This window comes from Panthera leo (assembly GCF_018350215.1).
Source record: "Panthera leo isolate Ple1 chromosome Y unlocalized genomic scaffold, P.leo_Ple1_pat1.1 chrY_random_Un_scaffold_79, whole genome shotgun sequence".
NCBI lineage: Eukaryota > Metazoa > Chordata > Mammalia > Carnivora > Felidae > Panthera > Panthera leo.
The window spans coordinates 149,297-169,718 of record NW_024962233.1 but is presented as its reverse complement, the minus strand read 5'-3'; the positions used below and the strand labels follow the sequence as shown (position 1 = coordinate 169,718).

Genomic DNA, 20,422 nt, shown 5'->3' with positions numbered 1-20,422 from the left:
AAATGAGGGTCTGAATTTTCTGAGTTCTTGCAACCAATGGGGCTCAAATATTAAAGGTCGGAGCAGCTGGCTGAGATGGGGCCCAGGGGTACTGCACTGCTCCTGGAGAAAATACAGGCAAACAACTTGCAGGTAGATGGCATGGAAACAATGATTAGAAGGTCACCTGAGGCATGGGGAGGGAGGGGCGCGGGCATTATTCAGTCACTCTTATTGGAGTTTATCCCTGAGAGGCAGCATTCAGCATTCACACAGATACCTCTCTAGGAACAAAGGATCTGGCTAGCCTCATTTCCTTTCCCCAGTCCTCACCATAAACCCAGAACCAACTGGAACCTACAATGACTGCCTAACTTGCTACACCAAGTTGCACACCCCTACACTATGACAAGACCACCTTTCTCAGTCAAGCATGCCTCAGTCCCAGTGTGGCATGCCAGGTCCTCCCACAGAAAGTCAGCATAAACCCCTGCCCACACCACATCTCCCAACCAGAGAGTCCTGCAAGGCTTCAGTTCTGGTAAAAGTGGCGTCGGCCCTCATGTCACAAGCATACCAGAGCACACACCACATTCTTTCCAAAGACCAAAAGCAGCCTCTGGAGATATGTCAGAAAGACAGAGGAGTACTACACAATGGCAAAGTACTCACAGCACAGTGGAGACCCTCCCTAAAGTGGCAGGCCCTGGGTACTACATGACCTCTTCTTCATAAAGCCACGACTCTCAGGATAGGGAGCCATAAGTGTGTTTTATAACACAGAGAAGGAGGCAGAAATGAAGACAAAATGTGAACATGGAAGAATTTATTCCAAATGAAAGAACAAGATAAGGCAAGTAGAGATCTAAGTGAAACAGATATAAATGACATACTTGATGGAGAATTTAGAACATCTGTAAGGAAACAAGCTGGGATTCAAAACAACAGAAGACCTCAGGGACATCCTTACCACAGAGATAAAAGTGTTAAAAATGAATCCATCAAAAATGAAAGATGCAACAGATGAGATTAAAAACCCACTTCATATAATGAACAGTGCACTGGAATGAGGAAATAAATAACTTAGTGACCTAGAGAAGAAAAATGGAAAATAATAAAGCTGAACAAAAGAAAGAATAATTACGGAACATGAGAATAGATTTCAAGAACTCAGTGACTCCATCAAATGTAATAACACCCATATTATAGGAGTTCCAGAAAAAGGAGAGAGAGAAAAGGGGGAAGAAAATTTATTTGAGGAATAATAGCTCAAAACTTCCCTAATGTGGGGAAGGAAACAGACATGCAAATCCAGGATTCAGGAAACACAGAGAATCCCCATCAAAATCAACAAGATCAGGACAACGCCAAGGTATGTTGCAATTAAACTTGCAAAATATAGCATTAAAAAATCCTGAAAGCAGCAAGACAACAAAGTCCCTACTATACAAGGAAAGACCCAGAAGGCTAGCTGCAGATCTCTCAACAGAAAGTTAGCAAGCCAGAAGGCCGTGGAATGATGATATATACAATATACTGAATGGGAAAAACCTACAGGCAAGAATAGTCTATCCAGGAAGGTATCATTCAGAAGAGAGGGACAGATAAAGAGTTTCCCAAATAAAACTAAAGGAATTTGACAAATTAGTTTCCCAGACAAATAAAACTAAACCAGCCCTAAAAGAAATATTAAAGGGGACTCCTTGAGAGCAAAGGAGATATCAAAAGTGACAGAGACACAATGTCCAGAAACAAAAAAAGCAACAAAATGTTACTAAGTACATATTTATCAATAATTACTTTGGATGTAAGTTGACTAAATTCTCCAATAAAAGGAAATTAAGGAAGAAATAAAAAAAAAATACATGGAAACAAATGAAAATGAAAACACAACAGTACAAAACCTTTGGGATACTACGAAAGCAGTTTTAAAGCCAACAGAAGGAAGCAAATAATAAAGACCAGAGCAGAAATAAATGATATAGAAAAAAATCAGACAACTCCATGAAACCAGGCGCTAGTTCTTCGAAAAAAAAAGAAGATACACCGCTAGCCAAGCTTATCAAAATGAAAAAAGAATGGACCCAAATAAATAAAATCACAAATAAAAGTAGAGAAATAACAACCAACGCCACAAAATTATTTAAAAAAAAAAGAATATTAGAAAAACTATAGGCCAAAAAATTGGACAAACTAGAAGAAATAGATAAATTCTTTGAAACATAAGCTGCGAAAATGAAAAACAAACACAAAAAAGTGAAAACCTGAGCAGGTCAATAACCAAAAAGAAACTGAATCCGTCATCAAAAACTTTCCAAATAAACTAAGTCTAGGGACAGACGGTTTCACAGATGAATTATACTAAACATTTAAAACAGTTAATACCAAGGGATACAGGAGTGCTGGATGCATAGGGGCACTTTTACCCCAATGTTTATACTAGCACTTTCAACAATAGCCAAATTATGGAAAGAGCACAAATGTCTATCAACTGACAAATGGATAAAGAAGTTGTGTTTGTATACACAATGGAATACTACGTGGCAATGAGAAAGAAAGAAATATGGCCTTTTGTAGCATTGTGGATGGAAGTGGAGAGTGTTATGCTAAGTGAAATAAGTCATACAGAGAAAGACAGATACCATATGTTTTCACTCTTATGTGGATCCTGAGAAAGTTAACAAAAGACCACGGGGGAGGGGACGAAATAAAAAAGAGGTTAGAGAGGGAGGGAGCCAAAACATGAGAGGCTCTTAAAAACTGCGAACAAACTGAGGGTTGATGGGGGATGGGAGGGAGGGGTGGTGGGAGGGAGGGAAGGGTGGGTGATGGGTATTGAGTATGAGTCCTGGGTGTTGCATGGAAACCAATTTGACAACAAATTTCATATTAAAAACATAAAAAAATAAAAGAGTTAATACCTATTCTTCTCAAACTATTCCAAAACAAAGAAAAGGAAGGATATCTTCCAAACTCATACTATGAGACCAGCTTTATCTTGATTCCAAATAAGAGGAAGACTACACTGAGAAAGAGAACTACAGGCCACATCCCTGATGGACATGGATGCAAAACTTCGCAATAAAATACTAGCAAATATAATCCAACAATTTATTAAAATAATCATTCACCAGATTATTCCTGGGTTTCAAGGTTGGCTCAATATTCACAAATCTACATGACACTCCACATTAATAAAGAAAAGGATAAGAACCATATAATCATCTCAACAGATACAGAAAAGCATTTGCCAAAAAAAAAAAAAAACATCCACTCATGATAAAAATCCTTAATAAAGAATATTTACAGGGAATATACTTCAACATAAAAAAGGACAATTATGAAAAACACATAGCTAGAATCATCCTCAATGAAGAAAAACTGATAGTTTTCCCTTTACAAGAAAGGGATGTCCACTCTCCACTAACGTCATTCAGCACGGTAGTAAAAGTCATACCCTCAGCAATCAAAACGAAAGAAAAAGCAGAAAAGAAAGAGAAAGAAAAAGAAGGAAAGAAATAAAGAAAAGGAAGGAAGGAAGGGAGGGAGGGAGGGAGGGAGGGAAAGAAAGAGAGAGAGAGACAGAGAGAAAGAGAGAGAAAAAGAGAGAAAGAAAGAGAGAAAGAGAAAAAACTGGTGAAGGCACTCTAGGAAACAGTATGCAGATTCTCAAAAAGGTAAAAATAGACTATATAATCCGGCAACTGCACTGCTGGGTACTTACCCAAACAATACAAAAACACTAATTCAAAGTGATGCATGCACCCCAATGTTTACAGCATTTATTATTACTATTATTATTATTATTATTATTATTATTATTATTTATAACAGGCAAAATATGGAAACTGTCCATATGTTCACCAACTTTGAGTAAAAAAGTACCTATATATGTAGGGAAGCATGGGTGGCTCAGTCGGTTACACATCTGACTTTGTCTCAGGTCATGATTTCGCAATTTGTGAGTTCAAGCCCTGCATCAGGCTCTGTGCTGACAGCTCAGAGGCTGGAGCCTGCTTCAGATTCTGTCTCCCCCTCTCTCTGCCCCTCCCCAACTTGTGTTCTCTCTCTCAAAAATAAACATTAAAAAATTAAAAGAATTTAATTTAATTTTTTAAAAAATTTAAATTTAAATTTTAAATTTTAAATTTAAAAAGAACTTAAAAAATTAAAAGAATGTAGTGATCTACACACAAAATGGAATATAAGCCATAAAAAAGAATAAAATCTTGCCATTTGTAATGACATGTTTGGAGCTAGAAGCAACATAAGTTAGTCAGAGAAAGGGAAATACCATATGATTTCAACCACGTGTAGAACTTAACAAACTAAACAAATGAGCAAAGGCAGAAATGAAAGAGAAACAGACTGGAAATAGATTTCTAACTCTAGAGAATAGAAGAGAGGTGGTAAGGGAGGTAGTTATGGCTTAAATAGGTGATGGGCATTAGATAGGTACTTGTGATGAGCACATGTATTGTACAGAAGGACTGAATCTCTATACTGTACACCTGACACTAATATTATAGTGTATGCTAACTAACTGGAAGTTATATAAAACTTTAAATTAAGAACAATTCCCAATACCTGTCCCCCCCCCCCATAGTAAAGGTGGGAATCAAAAGGTGGAAACAATCCAAGTGTGCATCCACTTACAAACTGATGAACGAAATGCAGTACAGATATACAGTGGAATATTATTTTGACACCAAAAATGATAAAAGACTCCTATAACATTGATGACAGATCATCCTGTGTAAAGGAATGCAGAAACAAAAACCCACGTATCATACGATTTAACTGCTAGGCAATAACCAAAACAGAAAAATCAGTATTCACAGAAAGTTGATTAGTAATTGCCAAAGCCTCCAGGGAGAAGGTACGTAAAGTGACTGCTCAATGTCTACTAGGATTCTGTAAAAAGTCATGAACATATTCCAGAGCTAAATAGGGAGGATGCTTGTGGAAACCAGCAACACTTACGCAGCTGCTCCTTTCATTTCCCCTCTTAGCCTCTGGCATCTATTAAGCTACTTTCTGTCCGTCTCTACGTCTATTGTTTGTATCTAAGAATTAACTAAATTTCACCCAATTTCCTATCTCTAAATGGTTAAAATAATAAATTTCATGTTAGTCTACCACTTACAAAACATTAGTTAATTACTCACTGAAAAACATTGAACTTACGAGGACACTCGGCTGGTGAGGACTCTCTCCCCGCTGTTTCTCTGAGACAATTTATGCTTACAGACTTTTTCAATAACAAATTCTTGTTATTAAACAGAAGAGTAGAAATTTAAGGTGGTAAAAGAAATGTGAGGCACTAAAAGAAAATGTTACACCAGTAAATAATGTCCCCACTCTTCCCCTTCAAAATGCAAGTATTATTTGGGGGAGCAAGACTTTACATATACAGAGAAATAAGAGTTTCAAGAAGGCTTAGAGCATAGATTCTTCATCAATTTCAAGTTAAACATTTCTTAAAGATAGAAAGTTCTAAATTAAAAACAATACATTATTAAAGGGGGAAAAATTAGCCGTAAATAATCTAAATTACTTAATGCAGCATCTTCTTTAAATAAATACCTTGATATACTCAATCCAATGCTGGAGAAGAACTTGAAAGCCACATTCTATCTTACTGAATACTTGGTAGACTAAAGACAAATCCTCAATTCTATTTTCATCAAGAAGAAAGCTTAAGCCTGAATATTAGAAACATGAAAGCAAAATTAGCAATACAAATACCCACCTCAGATATACGTTAAATGATACATTAATTTGAGATTGTTACATTCAAGACATTTACTCTGGATTAAAAATGCTACAGTCCTAAACTTTGCAAGTAAGTGTCGTATCAGTAAGTGTTTATTAAGAAATAATTAGATGGATGGCAGAAAAAAGAGTGTAATTTATTCCTCTGGACTATTTGTTTTTCCACTGTCATAAATGCTGTCTTGTAAACCACTGTGTATTTCGTATTATTGCCGTAAAACATACATCACATAAATTTATAGTAAATAAGTTTGTAATATAGATATTACTGTGCATGAATTAGAAAATTACAGATTTTAAATAGAACTTTAATTAGACACATTAAATATCTGATTAAGTGCCAGATACTGATTTTTACATAAGAACAGGAAGGTATACAATATACCCAAATACATGGACAAATATAATCATTCTATAAATAAATAAACAAGCATAAAAACCCCAGAATGCAAAAGACATATAGCAATATATTTGCTTCTAAAAAGCCACGTGTTCAGCATCAGAATACATCACTATCGACACGTTGCTTTTCTCTATTCGACATTACCTGAAGAACCCTCACCGTCCAAAGAAACTTTCTGCCAACTCTATCCTAGAAATATATATACCATACTGAACATATAAAATAAAGAAACTAAGGTTAATAAAATATCATAATTTGCTAGTATCTGCCAATTTATAAATTAATAACTTTTCAGCATTCCTCAACTTTGGAGATCTAAAAACTATGCTATTTTAGTTCACCTCTCACTTCCCAGTAACTGTGTTGATAAATTCCTACCTTTTTAATCAATCCATACTACCAGTTTACCATTTATTATTATGGTTTATGTGAAGTATAAATCGTTTTCTGTTCAAATTTAAATTCGTTATAAAAACAGAAAATGAAAAAAGCTATAACAGATGACATATTCGGTTGTAGATTTTTTACTGGCATTTCTAAGCATTAAAACTGTCACGGTAAACTGAAAACTGTCAATCATTAAAAAGTTGTTCTAAACTGCACAGGGGCAATGACTGCACACTGTCATTAATATACTAAAAACCAATCAAATATGTGTGTTAAAACAGACTGATTTTATGACATGTAAATTATATATCAATGTTTTAAAGACAAGTAGGACTTTGGTAGTGAAATATTTCTTAAATCCAAAGATAGGACTTGAATAGAAAAATATCTTAGTTTTCCACATTTGGGGCCTCATTATTTACAAATCTCTATTTTCAATTTACATTATAAAATATTATTGTTGAGATGAACACTGAACCATCCTACACACCTACAAAACTGATTGGAGGATTAACACAACACTCTGCACAACCTGAACCACAGAATTCATCAGGAATTCACCCCAAAAGAAAGAGCACGAAGAAACGACAGCCAGGGATTTAACCAACACAGATACAAGCAAGACGTCTGAACCAGAATTTAGAATCACGATAATATGAATACTGGCTGGAGTCCAAAATAGACTACAGTCCCTTTGTGCAGAGATAAAAGAAGTAAAAAAATACCCAGAGTTAAATTAAAAATGCTATAACTGAGCTGTGATCACGGATGGATGCACGGGCAGCAAGCATGGATGAGGCAGAAAAGAGAATCAGCGATATAGACGACAAATTTACAGAGAATAAAAAAGCAGAGAAAAAGAGGGAGATTAAGGCAAAAAAGCACGATTTAAGAATTCGAGAAATCAGTGACTCATTAAAAAGTAACGACATCAGAATCACAGGGGTCCCAGAGGAGGAAGAGAGAGAAATAGGGGTAGAAGGGTTAAGTGAGCAAATCACAGCAGAAAACTTTGCTAACCTGGGGAAAGACCCAGACATCAAAATCCAGGAAGCACAGAGGACCCTCATTAGATTCAATAAAAACTGACCCTCAACAAGGCATATCATAGTCAAATTCACAAAACAGTCAGGCAAGGAGAGACTCATCAAAGCAGCAAGGGAAAAAAGTCCCTAAACTGTAAGGGAAGACAGAACAGGTTTGCAGCAGACCTATCCACAGAAACTTGGCAGGCCAGAAAGGAGTGGCAGGATATTTTAATGTGCTGAATCAGAAAAATAGACAGCCAAGAATTCTTTATCCAGCAAGATGGTCATTCAAAATAAAAGGAAAGATAAAGATTCCCAGACAAACAAAAATTAAAGGAGTTTGTGTCCACTAAACCAGCCCTGCAAAAAATTTTAAGGGGGACTCTCCGAGGGGAGAAAAGATGAAAAAAAAATGTATGTATACACACACACATACATATATACATACACACACACATATATGTATACATATATACAAATATATATACACACGCACACACACATGTATATGCACACACACACACATGCATACATACATACATACCAAAATCAAGAAAGAAAGAACCAGAGGAGATCACCAGAAACTCCAATTCTACAAGCTTTATAATGGCAATAAATTAGTATCTGTCAGTACTCACTCTAAATGTCAATGTACTCAATGCTCCCATCAAAAGACATACGGTAACAGAATGGGTAAGAAAACAATTACCATCTATATGCTGTTTACAAGAGACACACTTGAGACCTAAAGACACCTTTAGATTGAAAAGGGGATGGGGAACCATCTATCGTGCTAATGGTCAAGAAAAGAAAGCCAGAATAGCCACACTTCTATCAGGCAATCTAGACTTTAAAATAAATAATGTATCGAGAGATGAAGAAAAGGCATTATGTCATAACCAAGGGGTCTACCCACCAGGAAGACCTAACAATTGTAAACATTGATGCGCCAAATGAGGCAGCACCCAAATATTTAATTCAATTAATCACAAACATAAAGAAACTCATTGATAGTAATACCGTTATAGTAGGAGACTTCAACACCCCAATCACAGCAATGGACAGATCGTCTAATCAAAATATCAAGGAGGACACAATGGCTTTGAATGACACACTGGACCAGATGGACTTCACAGATATATTCAGAACATTTCATCCTACAGCAATAGAATATACATTCTTCACAGGTGCACATGGAACGTTCTCCAGAATTGACCATACACTGGGACACAAATCAGCCCTAAGTAAGTACAAAAGTATAGAGATCACACCGTGCATATTTTCAGACCACAACACTATGAAACTCAAAATCAACCACAAGAAAAAAAACATTGGAAAGGTAACAAATACTTGGAGACTGAAGAACATCCTACTAAAGAATGAATGCGCTAACCCAGCAGTTAAGAAGGAAATTAAAAAGCATATCGAAGTCAATGAAAATGATAATACCACATCCCAAAACCTCTGAGATGCAACAAAGGAGGTCATAAGAGGAAAGTACACAGCAATCCAGGCCTTCCTAAAGAAGGAAGAAAGATCGCAGAGACACAACCTAACCTTACGCCTTATGGAGCTGGAAAAAGAACAGCAAATAAAACCCAAAACCAGCAGAAGACAGGAAATAATAAAGATCAGAGCAGAAATTAATGTTATCGAAAACAACCAACCAACCAACCAACCAACCAACCAACCAACCAAACAGTAGAACAGAACAATGAAACCAGAAGCTTCTTCTTTGAAAGAATTAACAAAATTGATAAACTAGAGTGATTGATCAAGAAGAAAAAGAAAAGGACCCAAATAAATAAAATCAAGAATGAAAGAAGAGTGATCACAACAAACACAGCAGAAATAAAAACCATAATAAGCGAACATTACGAGCAATTATATGCCAATAAAAGGGGCAATCTGGAAGAAGTGGACATATTCCTAGAAACGTGTACACTACCAAAACTGAAACAGGAAGAAATAGAAAATTTGAACACACCCATTACCAGTAAGGAAATCGAATTAGTAATCAAAAATCTGCCAAAACACAAGAGTCCAGAGCCAGATGGCTTTCCAGGGGAATTCTACCAAACATTTAAGGAAGACTGAACACCTATTCTCTTGAAGCTGTTCCAAAACATAGAAATGGAAGGAAAACTTCCAAACTCTTTCTATGAAGTCAGCATTACCTTGATTCCAAAACCAGAGACCCTACTAAAAAGGAGAACTATAGACCAATTTCCCTGATGAACATGGATGTCAAAATCCTCAACAAGGTATTAACCAACAATACATGAAAAAATACATTAAATACACTAAAACAATACATTAAAAAAATTATGAACATGGATGCAAAATCCTCAACAAGATAGTAGGCAACTGGATTCAACAATACATTAAGAAAGTTATTTACCATGACCAAGTGGGATTTATACCGGGGATTACAGGGCTGGTTCAATATCCACAACACAACATGATTCACCATATCAATAAAAGAAAGGACAAGAATAATACGATCCTCTCAATAAATGCAGAGAAAGCATTTGACAAAATACAGCATCCTTTCTTGATAAAAACCCTCAAGAAAGTAGGGATAGAAGGAGCATACCTCGAAATCATAAAAGCCATATATGAATGACCCAATGCTAATATCATCCTCAATGGGGAAAAATTGAGAGAATGGGGAAAAAATTCCTGACCCTAAGGTCAGGAACAAGACAGGGATGTCCTTTCTCACCACTGTCACTCGACATAGTATTGGAAGTCTTAGCCTCTGCCATCAGACAACACAAAGAAATAAAAGGCTTCCAAATCAGCCAGGAGGAGGTCAAACATTCACTCTTCACAGATGACATGATACTCTACATGGAACACCCAAAAGATTCCACCAAAAACTACAAGAATTAATTCATGAATTCAACAAAGTTGCAGGATATAAACTCAACGCACAGAAATCAACTGCATTCCTATACACCAACAGTGAAGCGACAGAAATACAAATCAAGGAATTGATCCCCTCTTCAGTTGCACCAAAAACCCATAAAATACCTAGAAATACATCTAACCAAAGAGGTAGAAAATCTATACACTGAAAACAATAGAAAGCTTATGAGACAAATTGCAGAAGACACAAAAAAAAAAAAATGGAAAAAGATTCCATGCTCCATAGGAAGAACAAATATTGTTAAAATGTCAATACTACCTAAAGCAATCTACATATTCAATGCAATCTCTATCAAAATAACACCAGCGTTCTTCACGGAGCTAGAACAAACAATCCTAAAATTTGTATGGAACCAGAAAATACCCTGAATGGCCAAAGCAATCTTGAAAAAGAAAACCAAAGCAGGAGGCCTCACAATCCCAGACTTCAGGCTATACTAAAAGCTCTAATCATCAAGACAGTATGGCACTGGCACAAGAACAGACACTCAGATCAACAGAACAGAAGAGAGAACCCAGACATGGACCCACAGACGTATCACCAACTCCAGGATATTAGTTCCAGTCTTTTGAACTCATTATCTAGGGCAGCTTTGTCCTGTGGCTGTGTGGAGTGTGAAATGAAAGGCTGCTCTAGTAATGGCAAATACTTTAGGTATGGTATCTATCAAACTTAATTCTCACAGAAACATTGCTAAACTTTCAACTTTGCAGTTTGCAGACTGCTGGTGGACAAGTTATGGTGGAGAACTGATTTACTGTTGGTGCAAGTAGGTATATTTCTTCTAACTTTGAGGCTAACAGCATAGAAGTGTGCCCAGAAGGTGAAGATTTCCTGCACAAAGACACTGATGAAAGAAATCTATCAATGTAGTTCACAGCCAAATGCAGGGTCTCATTCTGTGCTTTGTACTATTCTCCTATTTAAACCAGTCCACAAGCACAGAAAACTGTTTATTAGGTCTTACAGATTTCTCCATGTAACCCACTTGAGGCCTGCATTTAAAAAAAAAGTTAACACTGAATTCATTTTTGAGATACAGAGAGACAGAGCACAGGTGCAGGAGGGGCAGAGAGAGAGGGAGACACAGAATCCGAAGTAGGCTCCAGGCTCTGCTCTGTCAGGACAGAGACCTAAGCGGGTCTCGAACTAATGAACTGCAAGATTATGACCTGAGCCCAAAGTGGACACTTAACGCTTCACTGACAGAGCCACCCAGGTGCCCCTTTAGGTTTACATTTAATCTCCATTTCCCTAAGGTATGTGTCAATATCCTCATGATAATCCAGGACTTCTTTAACATTCATTGGGTTTCCATCTTCTAGTACAATTGATATGTCCGTAATGCGTGGTGACTCAAAACTACTATCCGTTGGATAATCAAGAGATACCAGTGGTTCTCTTGGTCTAGGTAAAGTAAAAGCTAAATTGAAAGCCAGCACATTTTCATGATTTTTTTTTTTTTTTTTTAAGATTCATCTGGCCTTTTTCAGTCTATTCTTGTGTTTTATCCGCCTGGTAAATGGAGGATGCTTACTGTTTGCTTCCCAGGGAGGTACAGCAGCATGTTCATCATGCATAGGAAGATCCTTAAGAGGCGCAATCTGTTGTGTCTTGGGCCTTTGCTGTGACACCGCAAAGCATGGTTCCTGGCCTTCAGTACAGCCACGCCTTCCCAAGTTTATTGAGCAGGCACCACCTTCTCTTGGTTGATGTTCTTCTGGTCCTCTTGGATTGCCATGTGCTACAGTTATCAGCAGCCCCTCTGGTTCTAGGCCTGGGCATGGAGCTGCCCAACATCACAGCTTCTGGGATCTTGGTGGGATAAGTCTGTGGCGCAAAGCAGTGTGTACTCTTTCCCAGGCCAAGAAACACTCCAGCCACATCCAGCTGCCCCATCTCTAGGCAGCTTGCCCGCTAAGGATATCGCAGTACCAAGGAAGTTGCAAAAGGCATATGCAAGCAGTGTGCAGGGATAAAGATGCTTCCAAGACGCAGCAAGCAGCCCACTGGAGTGGCAGCTGGCTGTTCCTGCAGTTCAGGTAGTTAATACACCAAATAACTCAATAAGGCATTTTCAGAGACACTTGCCATATCTTCTGCACTGTAACTACATCTATACTGAAAATAGTTAACAAGTTAAAATGCAAGCATCAAAATATTTAGAGTGCACTGTTTAGCTCATACAGGATTCCTATTCCTAAAAGGTTCCGCAGGTGGATGGTACTGATGGCTCCAAATATTGTGAATGAAATTACTGCCACTGAAATGTATGCTTAAAAGTAGTTAAAACGGTGAAGTTTAAGTTATGTATATTTATCAAAAGAGGAAACTTACAATCGGAAGTAATGGTATTTCACTGTTGGCTTATAAATGTATACTTCCTATATCTCTCAGACATAATTTTAGATTAATAAAACAAGGCTGCATCTTGTAGACTTTCTGGTTTGGAAAACAATTTTCTTCAGAATGTTGAAAGATTGTGCTCATTTCAGCAGCACATATCCTAGAATCTTGAAAGACTTTTATCTTTTAATTTTTGCCATTATTGTGGCCTCTGTGTAGATGAACTCATGGGATGGGTGTTTTGTTTTGTTTTGTTGTTTTGTTTTGTTTTGTTTTGTTTTCTCTGGATCCAACCATTTCTCTGAACCTTCACTTTGCAGTAAATTGTACCCTAAATATCTTCAGTCAGTATTTAGTGAATACTGAAGGTAGGGGAAGATATGGGACTTCATTTTAGCTAGAAAAAGTTACTAAAAATGCATTTATTTAATATAAATGTGAGGATCTACATAAGACTGCACATAATTACAAATGCTTCAACTGAAAGCCTGAGATACAATGGACCTATAACATTTCTAAGGAGAAATTTAATTTTAAATAAGGAAATCCTATAAATAAGCCAAGATTTGTAAGAATATTTGTATTAAGATGATCCAGAAATCACCCCTAGTTCGTAACTTCTCGGGGATACCTAATGTTCTAATGGGTGATTTGTCTTCTGAAATGTCTGCCTAACATCCATGTTAGAATCAGTCTTCGTTCCCTGACCATCAGCTTAATTATTGCGAGGACTGCAAGCCCAGAAGAGATGTAGGTATGAAAGGATACAGATAATGTACACGATGGTTAACCCATAAATAGGCATCCGTGAAGTTTACTACTATCTGGAATCCTAATAAACAAGAATTTTTCTTTCCACTAATAAGCAAGAGTTCACAAATTTTCTCCAATCCAATATATGTCCATCTGTCCATTCAGCAGTGAAAAAACTAAAACATTTCCTCATTCTTACTGAGAATCCTCTCCTTAATTCAGGTGTTTCACAAACTATGTGGAAAGCCTTGTAGATATGCACATTTTTCTGTTACCACAGAAACAATAATCTATTTAGTAAGTCAAACAAACAAACAAACAAACAAACAAACAAACAAAACCCACTGGTTTTCAAGGACAAACACCTGTTATACCTGTAGAAACCCATCCCAAAGATGTTTCCTAGAAGAGTGAAAATGTCCGTAAGTCATATGGGGGGCTTACAGTATCACTCTATTCTAAGACCAAGATTAGAAACACAATTATTTTAATTTTATCTAATTCCATTCTATTATTGTGCAGTAAAGGATATCTCTTGCTTAAAGAAAAGTCTGGCCTTTATACAGCTTCTGGAAGGTAATCAGTAAACTCTCTGAATACCACGCAGGATAAAATTTTATTTACTGGGGGGCAATGGGCCATGCTACACAGTTCATGGTAAAATGTGACTCATGGTGGGGGGTTTGGGCCAGGAAATACCAGCCTGATCTCTGAAGGGACTGGACACTAAGATCAGTCATGCTGAAAGTCAACCATGTGATGTGAGTTTCCCTACTTGGCAACACTATATGCATGCTTTCAATCACAATTTCTAGGAGAGTTAAGCTCTGTCCGTACAACCCTAGTGGGAGAAGACCACTGAAAGTTCATGCCTGGACTTTGTTCTATGATCCTCTTCTCTTTGATGATTTCAACTTACATGTTTCATCATTATCTTTTCTGAATTCTTGGGAGTACTTTTTAGCAAATTGCTGAACTTGAGGGTGGTCCTGGACACCTCACCCAGCTGCATTCATATTCCAAAAATAAAAAAAAAATAAGATGATAGAAAAATTTTAAATTATGAGTTCTTCTGACTCTATTTCATTTTAATTTCAAATATCTGAAATACCTTTCTGATGATATGAATTTCCTTCTAATAGAAAAATTCACAGTACTGGTGCTCTCCCCACTCTATATTTCTGTTGTCAAATAAATAGTTAGGGGTGCCTGGTTGGGTCAGTCAGCTGAACATCCAACTCTGGGTTTCAGTGGCTCAGGTCATGATCCCAGGTTCATGAGACTGAGCCTGTGTCAGGTTCAACAACAAGTGTAGAGCCTTCTTAGGATTCTCTCTCTCTCCCTTTGGCCCTCTCATCAGGGTCACTCTCTCTTCAAGTGAAATGAAATGAGATTAAATGATATGGAATGAAATGAGATGGAAAGAGATGAAATAAGATAAATTAAAATATAGTTAAATTTTATGTATTTAATTTATTTACAAGGCACTTCAAGTGATAAGGAAAAATAATAACCAAATGTATACTGTGGACAGGAATAAAACTTAAAATTATAGAATACTCTGGATTAACATACGAAAAAGTCCTTTCCCAAGAATAAAATTACCTTAATTAATATGACATTCTCCCTTCTTCAACCATAAAATCAAGGCTCCATCTGTCTAAAAAGTTACTACAATATTCTCCTACATGCTCTTTGTGCTCAAGAAGATTTTAATCATATCTAGAATATAATCCAATTTTTCAAAAGGCCAATGTGATCAACTACACTTACTCTCTCCAGTTTAAACTAACATTCACTATTCCCTAAAGCCTTGTTAAGTATACTTCAGCAACACCAGGATTCCCTGTTTATGATCATGCCTAAATCTTTTCCTCGTGGGAGGTCACTAGACACAGACTCTCCTTTCAATAATGTACTTCTTTTCAACGTTAGGTTTTAGTTTACATGCACTCATTTAATAAGGTTTTCTAAAAAATTATGTCCTGTATTGAATCCATTTATTTTGCACCAAGAAGCAAAAGCTCATCACAAATTTGTTGAACAAATGTTGCCTTTACGTGAAGAAAAGGGAAAATACCAGAAGCAAAACATGTGCTCAACAGCCCTAACCTACAATCTAAAATTTTAAAACACCAGAAAAAAAGGTAACAATACAGACTATTTTTAAAACATCAGCCAAAAATAAAGCTTGAGCACATTACTATCTCAAGGTATATGTGTAACTCTCATTTAGTATTCTTATAAAAAAACCCTGAATATACTACATGACACAAACTGCTTTGGCAAATGAGAGAATGAGAAAAAAATTGTATCTGGTTTTATCAATCATTTTAAAGGAAGACTTACACACAGAATGCATTAATAATTAAAATCATTTAAAAATGTAAAAAAATAAAATTATTTTCTTTAATAATGCCTTCTCAAAACATACATATTCTCATTTACCTTTCTGAAGAACTGCTGATAAGTGTTCACCTAGAAGCTGCTTTTCTAGCATAGTGATCAGTTGTTTCCTGTTTAAAAAAACGAGTTTAGAATCACTGCAAGATTCTCCTAATGGAGAGTTAAAACGGTTTTCCAAAACCCTGCTGCATATATTATTGTCATCTGTCCTGATTTCTGTTTTACATTGTTATGCATGTACGAGTGCCATAAGATTTGTAGTCTGGTCTTCAGGAGACTGAATTTCATTGCATGAACTTCTGATTTCAGAGTTATAATTATCATTACATAACTACAGAAAATTATGTGATAATAATAAACATCTAGTTTACATAAAAATTACTATTTTACCTCTAATTAAACAAGACCAACAACAAATTTTCTAAAGTTTCCCACTCATCCAAAAAACTAAAAAATAAACTTACGAAGAAATTTTTATTTGTCAGGCTTTCCCATCTTTTTGATACAAATGAAGAAAGGAGAAAGGCAGGAACTAAGCAAAAAAGGTGAAGAACTACATTATTTAATCCTATCATACGACAACTTAAAAGTTTTTTAACATTTATTTTTGAGATACAGTGAGAGAGAGAAAGCATGCACACGATCAGGGTAGGGGCAGAGAAAGAGGGAGACACAGAATCCAAAGCAGGCTCCATGCTCTGAGTTATCAGCACAGACATGAACTGAGGCAAGGTGAAGTCAGATGCTTAACTGACTAAGCCACCCAGGTGTCCCTGATAATTTCTGATCTAAGTAAAGCAAAATCAAAGTGTATATAAATATGGTATATAGAAATTACATATACAAATACAAAATATGTAATTCTTACTGTGTGTTAAGGCATAGGTAGGTTCTAACTCTGTCTACTTCTCCTTCTAGGAGCTTCTTGATGTGGTAAAGACACCCAGGAATCTGAAAATAAAATTTTTACCTTCCTATTTTAAGAATCATGGGACTTAAAGAACGAAAGTTACAAAGTTTTTGTAGCAAGCAAACAAAAACATTCCTCTTTTAAATCAATTTAGTGTCATAACCTTGAAAGGCACAGCTATATGGTCATTTTGTTTCTATCAAGTCAGAATGTCAAGAATTATTAAACTGGTTACAGCTTGTAACTGGAATCCATGGTTTGAAAATTTAATATAACCAAACAAAAATATAAAATACATGAAGCAAAGGGCTGTTATAAATGAAGAGAAACACTGAAAATTCAACAAAAGCTGATGACTTGACTACATACAGATCTATGATGCACAGTACATACAGAATGTACATGATATATAAAAGGACATATATTATATCCAAAATAATGGATAGAGTACTCAGACAGAAACCAGCAAGTTAACATAATACTTTAACAACACTAAACACGAAAAAGTATTTATAGAACACTCCACTCAACAACAGAATACACTTCTGCTCAGTGTGCACACAGAATATTCTGCAAGACAGACCTCATCAAGTCACAAAACAAGCAAATAAATTTTAAATGAATGAAATTATAAAAACTGTGCTCATTCATCAAAATGGAGTGAAACATGGGAAAATAAGAAAATTTGAGAAAGTCACAAATATGTGGAAATTAGACAACACATTTCTCAATAATCAAGGTGTCAATGAAGAAATCAAAGAGAAACTACAAAGTACCTTAAAATAGGTGAAAACGGGGCTAGAACATACCTAAACTTAATATGGCAGCTAACACATTATTTAGAAGAAAATTTATGGTTATAAATAATTACATCAGAAAAACAAAGACCTCAAAACAAAATAAACTTTAAAAAAAAAACCCTACTTTCTATCTAAAGACACTGGAAAAAGACAAAGTAAAATGAAAGCAAATGAAGAAACAATATTTAGCATAGAATTTAATGAGAGAGAAATGAAAAAAAAAAAACAATAGAAAAAAAATTAACCATACCAAGAGTTGCTTCTTTGAAAAGATCAACCAAGTAGACAAATCTTTAGCATAACTGACCAAAAAAGAAAAAAAAGAATAAAAAATTGTCAGGAAGAAAGGTTTCTCAAAATTTATAGGAATTATAAAGAAACATGGTTCTTTACATTTTAATAATCTTTTCTATGGATATTGAAAGAATTTATAATTATCATCTTGATCTCAAATACCTCTTTTTTTTGCACTAGCTTCCTTCCCTCTGCTGCATAGAACCTGCTTGTTTCTTCTAAGAATTTACTCTCAAAAGATTCTTGGTAAATCTAATAATGGAATATATAAAAGAAACTTAGTTAAAAGTTATCTTTAAGATATCACATTAGAAATCAGTTTCAATTTAATGAAAGTTAAGGAATTACTTACCCGCAAATCCGAAAGCATAGTTACAAGCCTTTGAATAAGACATCGATCAACCATTTCGCCATTTCTTTCTTTCGCAATCAACACAAGAATTCCATCTATGGTCCTGCTACGAACATTCTGATCACAAATTATATATGATTTAAATAATTCAAGGCCCATATCCCTAAAACAAACAAAAAATCTGCCTAAATTTTGGCTTATATTTTCCCCATCAGTTACACTTCTGTGTATATAATGCATTTCCCAGTCAAAACAAAATATAACTTGATGTTAAATTCACTGTATCTACAGTTGGATAAATATTTCTATTTTGTTTTTTGATGGTCTGAAATCACTAAATAAGATTTCAGTGTAAATAAGGCACAGTGGATGACATGTATAATTCAGTAATTTCTTAAAAATTAAGCAAAATTTAGGACGCTAAAGCTTCTAAACTGGCCTTAGATTTTTAGCCTTCATAATAAGCACAATGGTATGAATAATATCGACATTAATATCAACTTAGTGACCTTCTAGTGTTTTATAACGAAGTATTTCAAATGGGATTCAGTGTCCTAGATTAGATTCTAGAACTAGTATGTTTCCTAATTAAGACATGTTTTTAAATTGAGGTAAATTATAAAGTAACACTTAAAACTGTGTTACCATGTACTCAAATATCATTTTAAAAAAGTCAAAGTTTTGGGGCGCCTGGGTGGCGCAGTCGGTTAAGCGTCCGACTTCAGCCAGGTCACGATCTCGCGGTCCGTGAGTTCGAGCCCCGCGTCAGGCTCTGGGCTGATGGCTCGGAGCCTGGAGCCTGTTTCCGATTCTGTGTCTCCCTCTCTCTCTGCCCCTCCCCCGTTCATGCTCTGTCTCTCTCTGTCCCAAAAATAAATAAAAAATGTTGAAAAAAAAAATTAAAAAAAAAAAAAAAAAGTCAAAGTTTTAGGATACAAAGAAATACACATTTTGAAAATGATTTTTCTCTTATTGTGTTTTCTCTCAGAAGATAAAGGAGGTGATTATAAATCACATGTAACAGTGTTTTAAGTAATTATTTGTATCTTACCAAATTGAAGACAACATCAAAATTTGAAACGCATAAGTTCTATCTAGGAACAGAAAAATGTTCCTAATCATGCTCTGTTAGAAATAAAAAAATAAAGGTAAAACACTACGTCTCAAAGATTTTTTGGTTAAATTATCATCCCATCAAATAAAAACTTAACTCTTAAGAAAAGCACATAATTTATAACATTCTTATCAATCAAACATGGGCAATAATGTATTTATTTCTCTGGTAAAGATAACCTTTCAAATTTTTCACTCTTTTCTACGCTGCTAGTTCTTAAATAATAAAGATTAATAGAAATATATAAAGAAAATTTATTAATGGGTTATTTTATGTAAAAACTGCCGATATATGAATATTAGTGGTAAGTATAGTCTGCTCAACACATCTTTGAAAAACACCTACATATACATTTTCAGCAGACTGAAAATATAAGACAGAGCTGTACCATAAAAGAAGAGGAAATATGGAAAATTAACAGCAATACTTACGAAGACCAAGGCCGTGTACAAATATAACATTTCACCGCTTTTATTTAAAAACACACACAGCAGGAAGAGAATTCTTTATAATGAATATACTGGTTATGTACAAACTTCTTTATTATGAATATACTGGCTATGTACAAATTAACTGCGATGTGAGCATATATAAGAAGAGCAGTTCTCACACATTATTGTCTCAAGTCCCCTTCATATTTTTAAAAAGTACTGATGAAAGCAAAGAATTATCACCAGTGTAAGTATCTGCTAATACTTACCGTACTAAAAAATTAAACTGACAAAACTTTAGGTATTAAATTCAAGTTATACTAATATATTAATGAAAATGTAATTAATTTGTAAAGAAATAAGGTTTTAATCATTTAAATTTTAAAATAAATTACCAAAGGGCATGAACTTTCACTTGTAATATGAATAAATTTTGGAGATCCAATGTAAGCATGGTGATGAAGTTAATCACCATATGTGCTGGAAAGATACTTGGCAGTTGCTAATAGAAC

At 35.4% G+C, this 20,422-nt stretch overlaps 1 protein-coding gene across 2 annotated transcripts in view; it reads right to left on the bottom strand.

Annotated features, from left to right (window-relative positions):
- LOC122212836 (cullin-4B-like) overlaps positions 1–20,422 on the bottom strand; it is a 140,352-nt gene that overhangs the window by 108,703 nt on the left and 11,227 nt on the right. For both annotated transcript variants that reach the window (XM_042926810.1, XM_042926811.1), the window contains 6 exons: positions 19,417–19,490; positions 18,366–18,528; positions 18,176–18,265; positions 16,878–16,960; positions 16,052–16,119; positions 5,566–5,684 (listed from right to left, as the gene is read on the bottom strand). In XM_042926810.1, the coding sequence (XP_042782744.1) occupies positions 5,566–5,684; positions 16,052–16,119; positions 16,878–16,960; positions 18,176–18,265; positions 18,366–18,528; positions 19,417–19,490 (597 nt within the window). The remainder of the gene's footprint in view (positions 1–5,565; positions 5,685–16,051; positions 16,120–16,877; positions 16,961–18,175; positions 18,266–18,365; positions 18,529–19,416; positions 19,491–20,422) is intronic.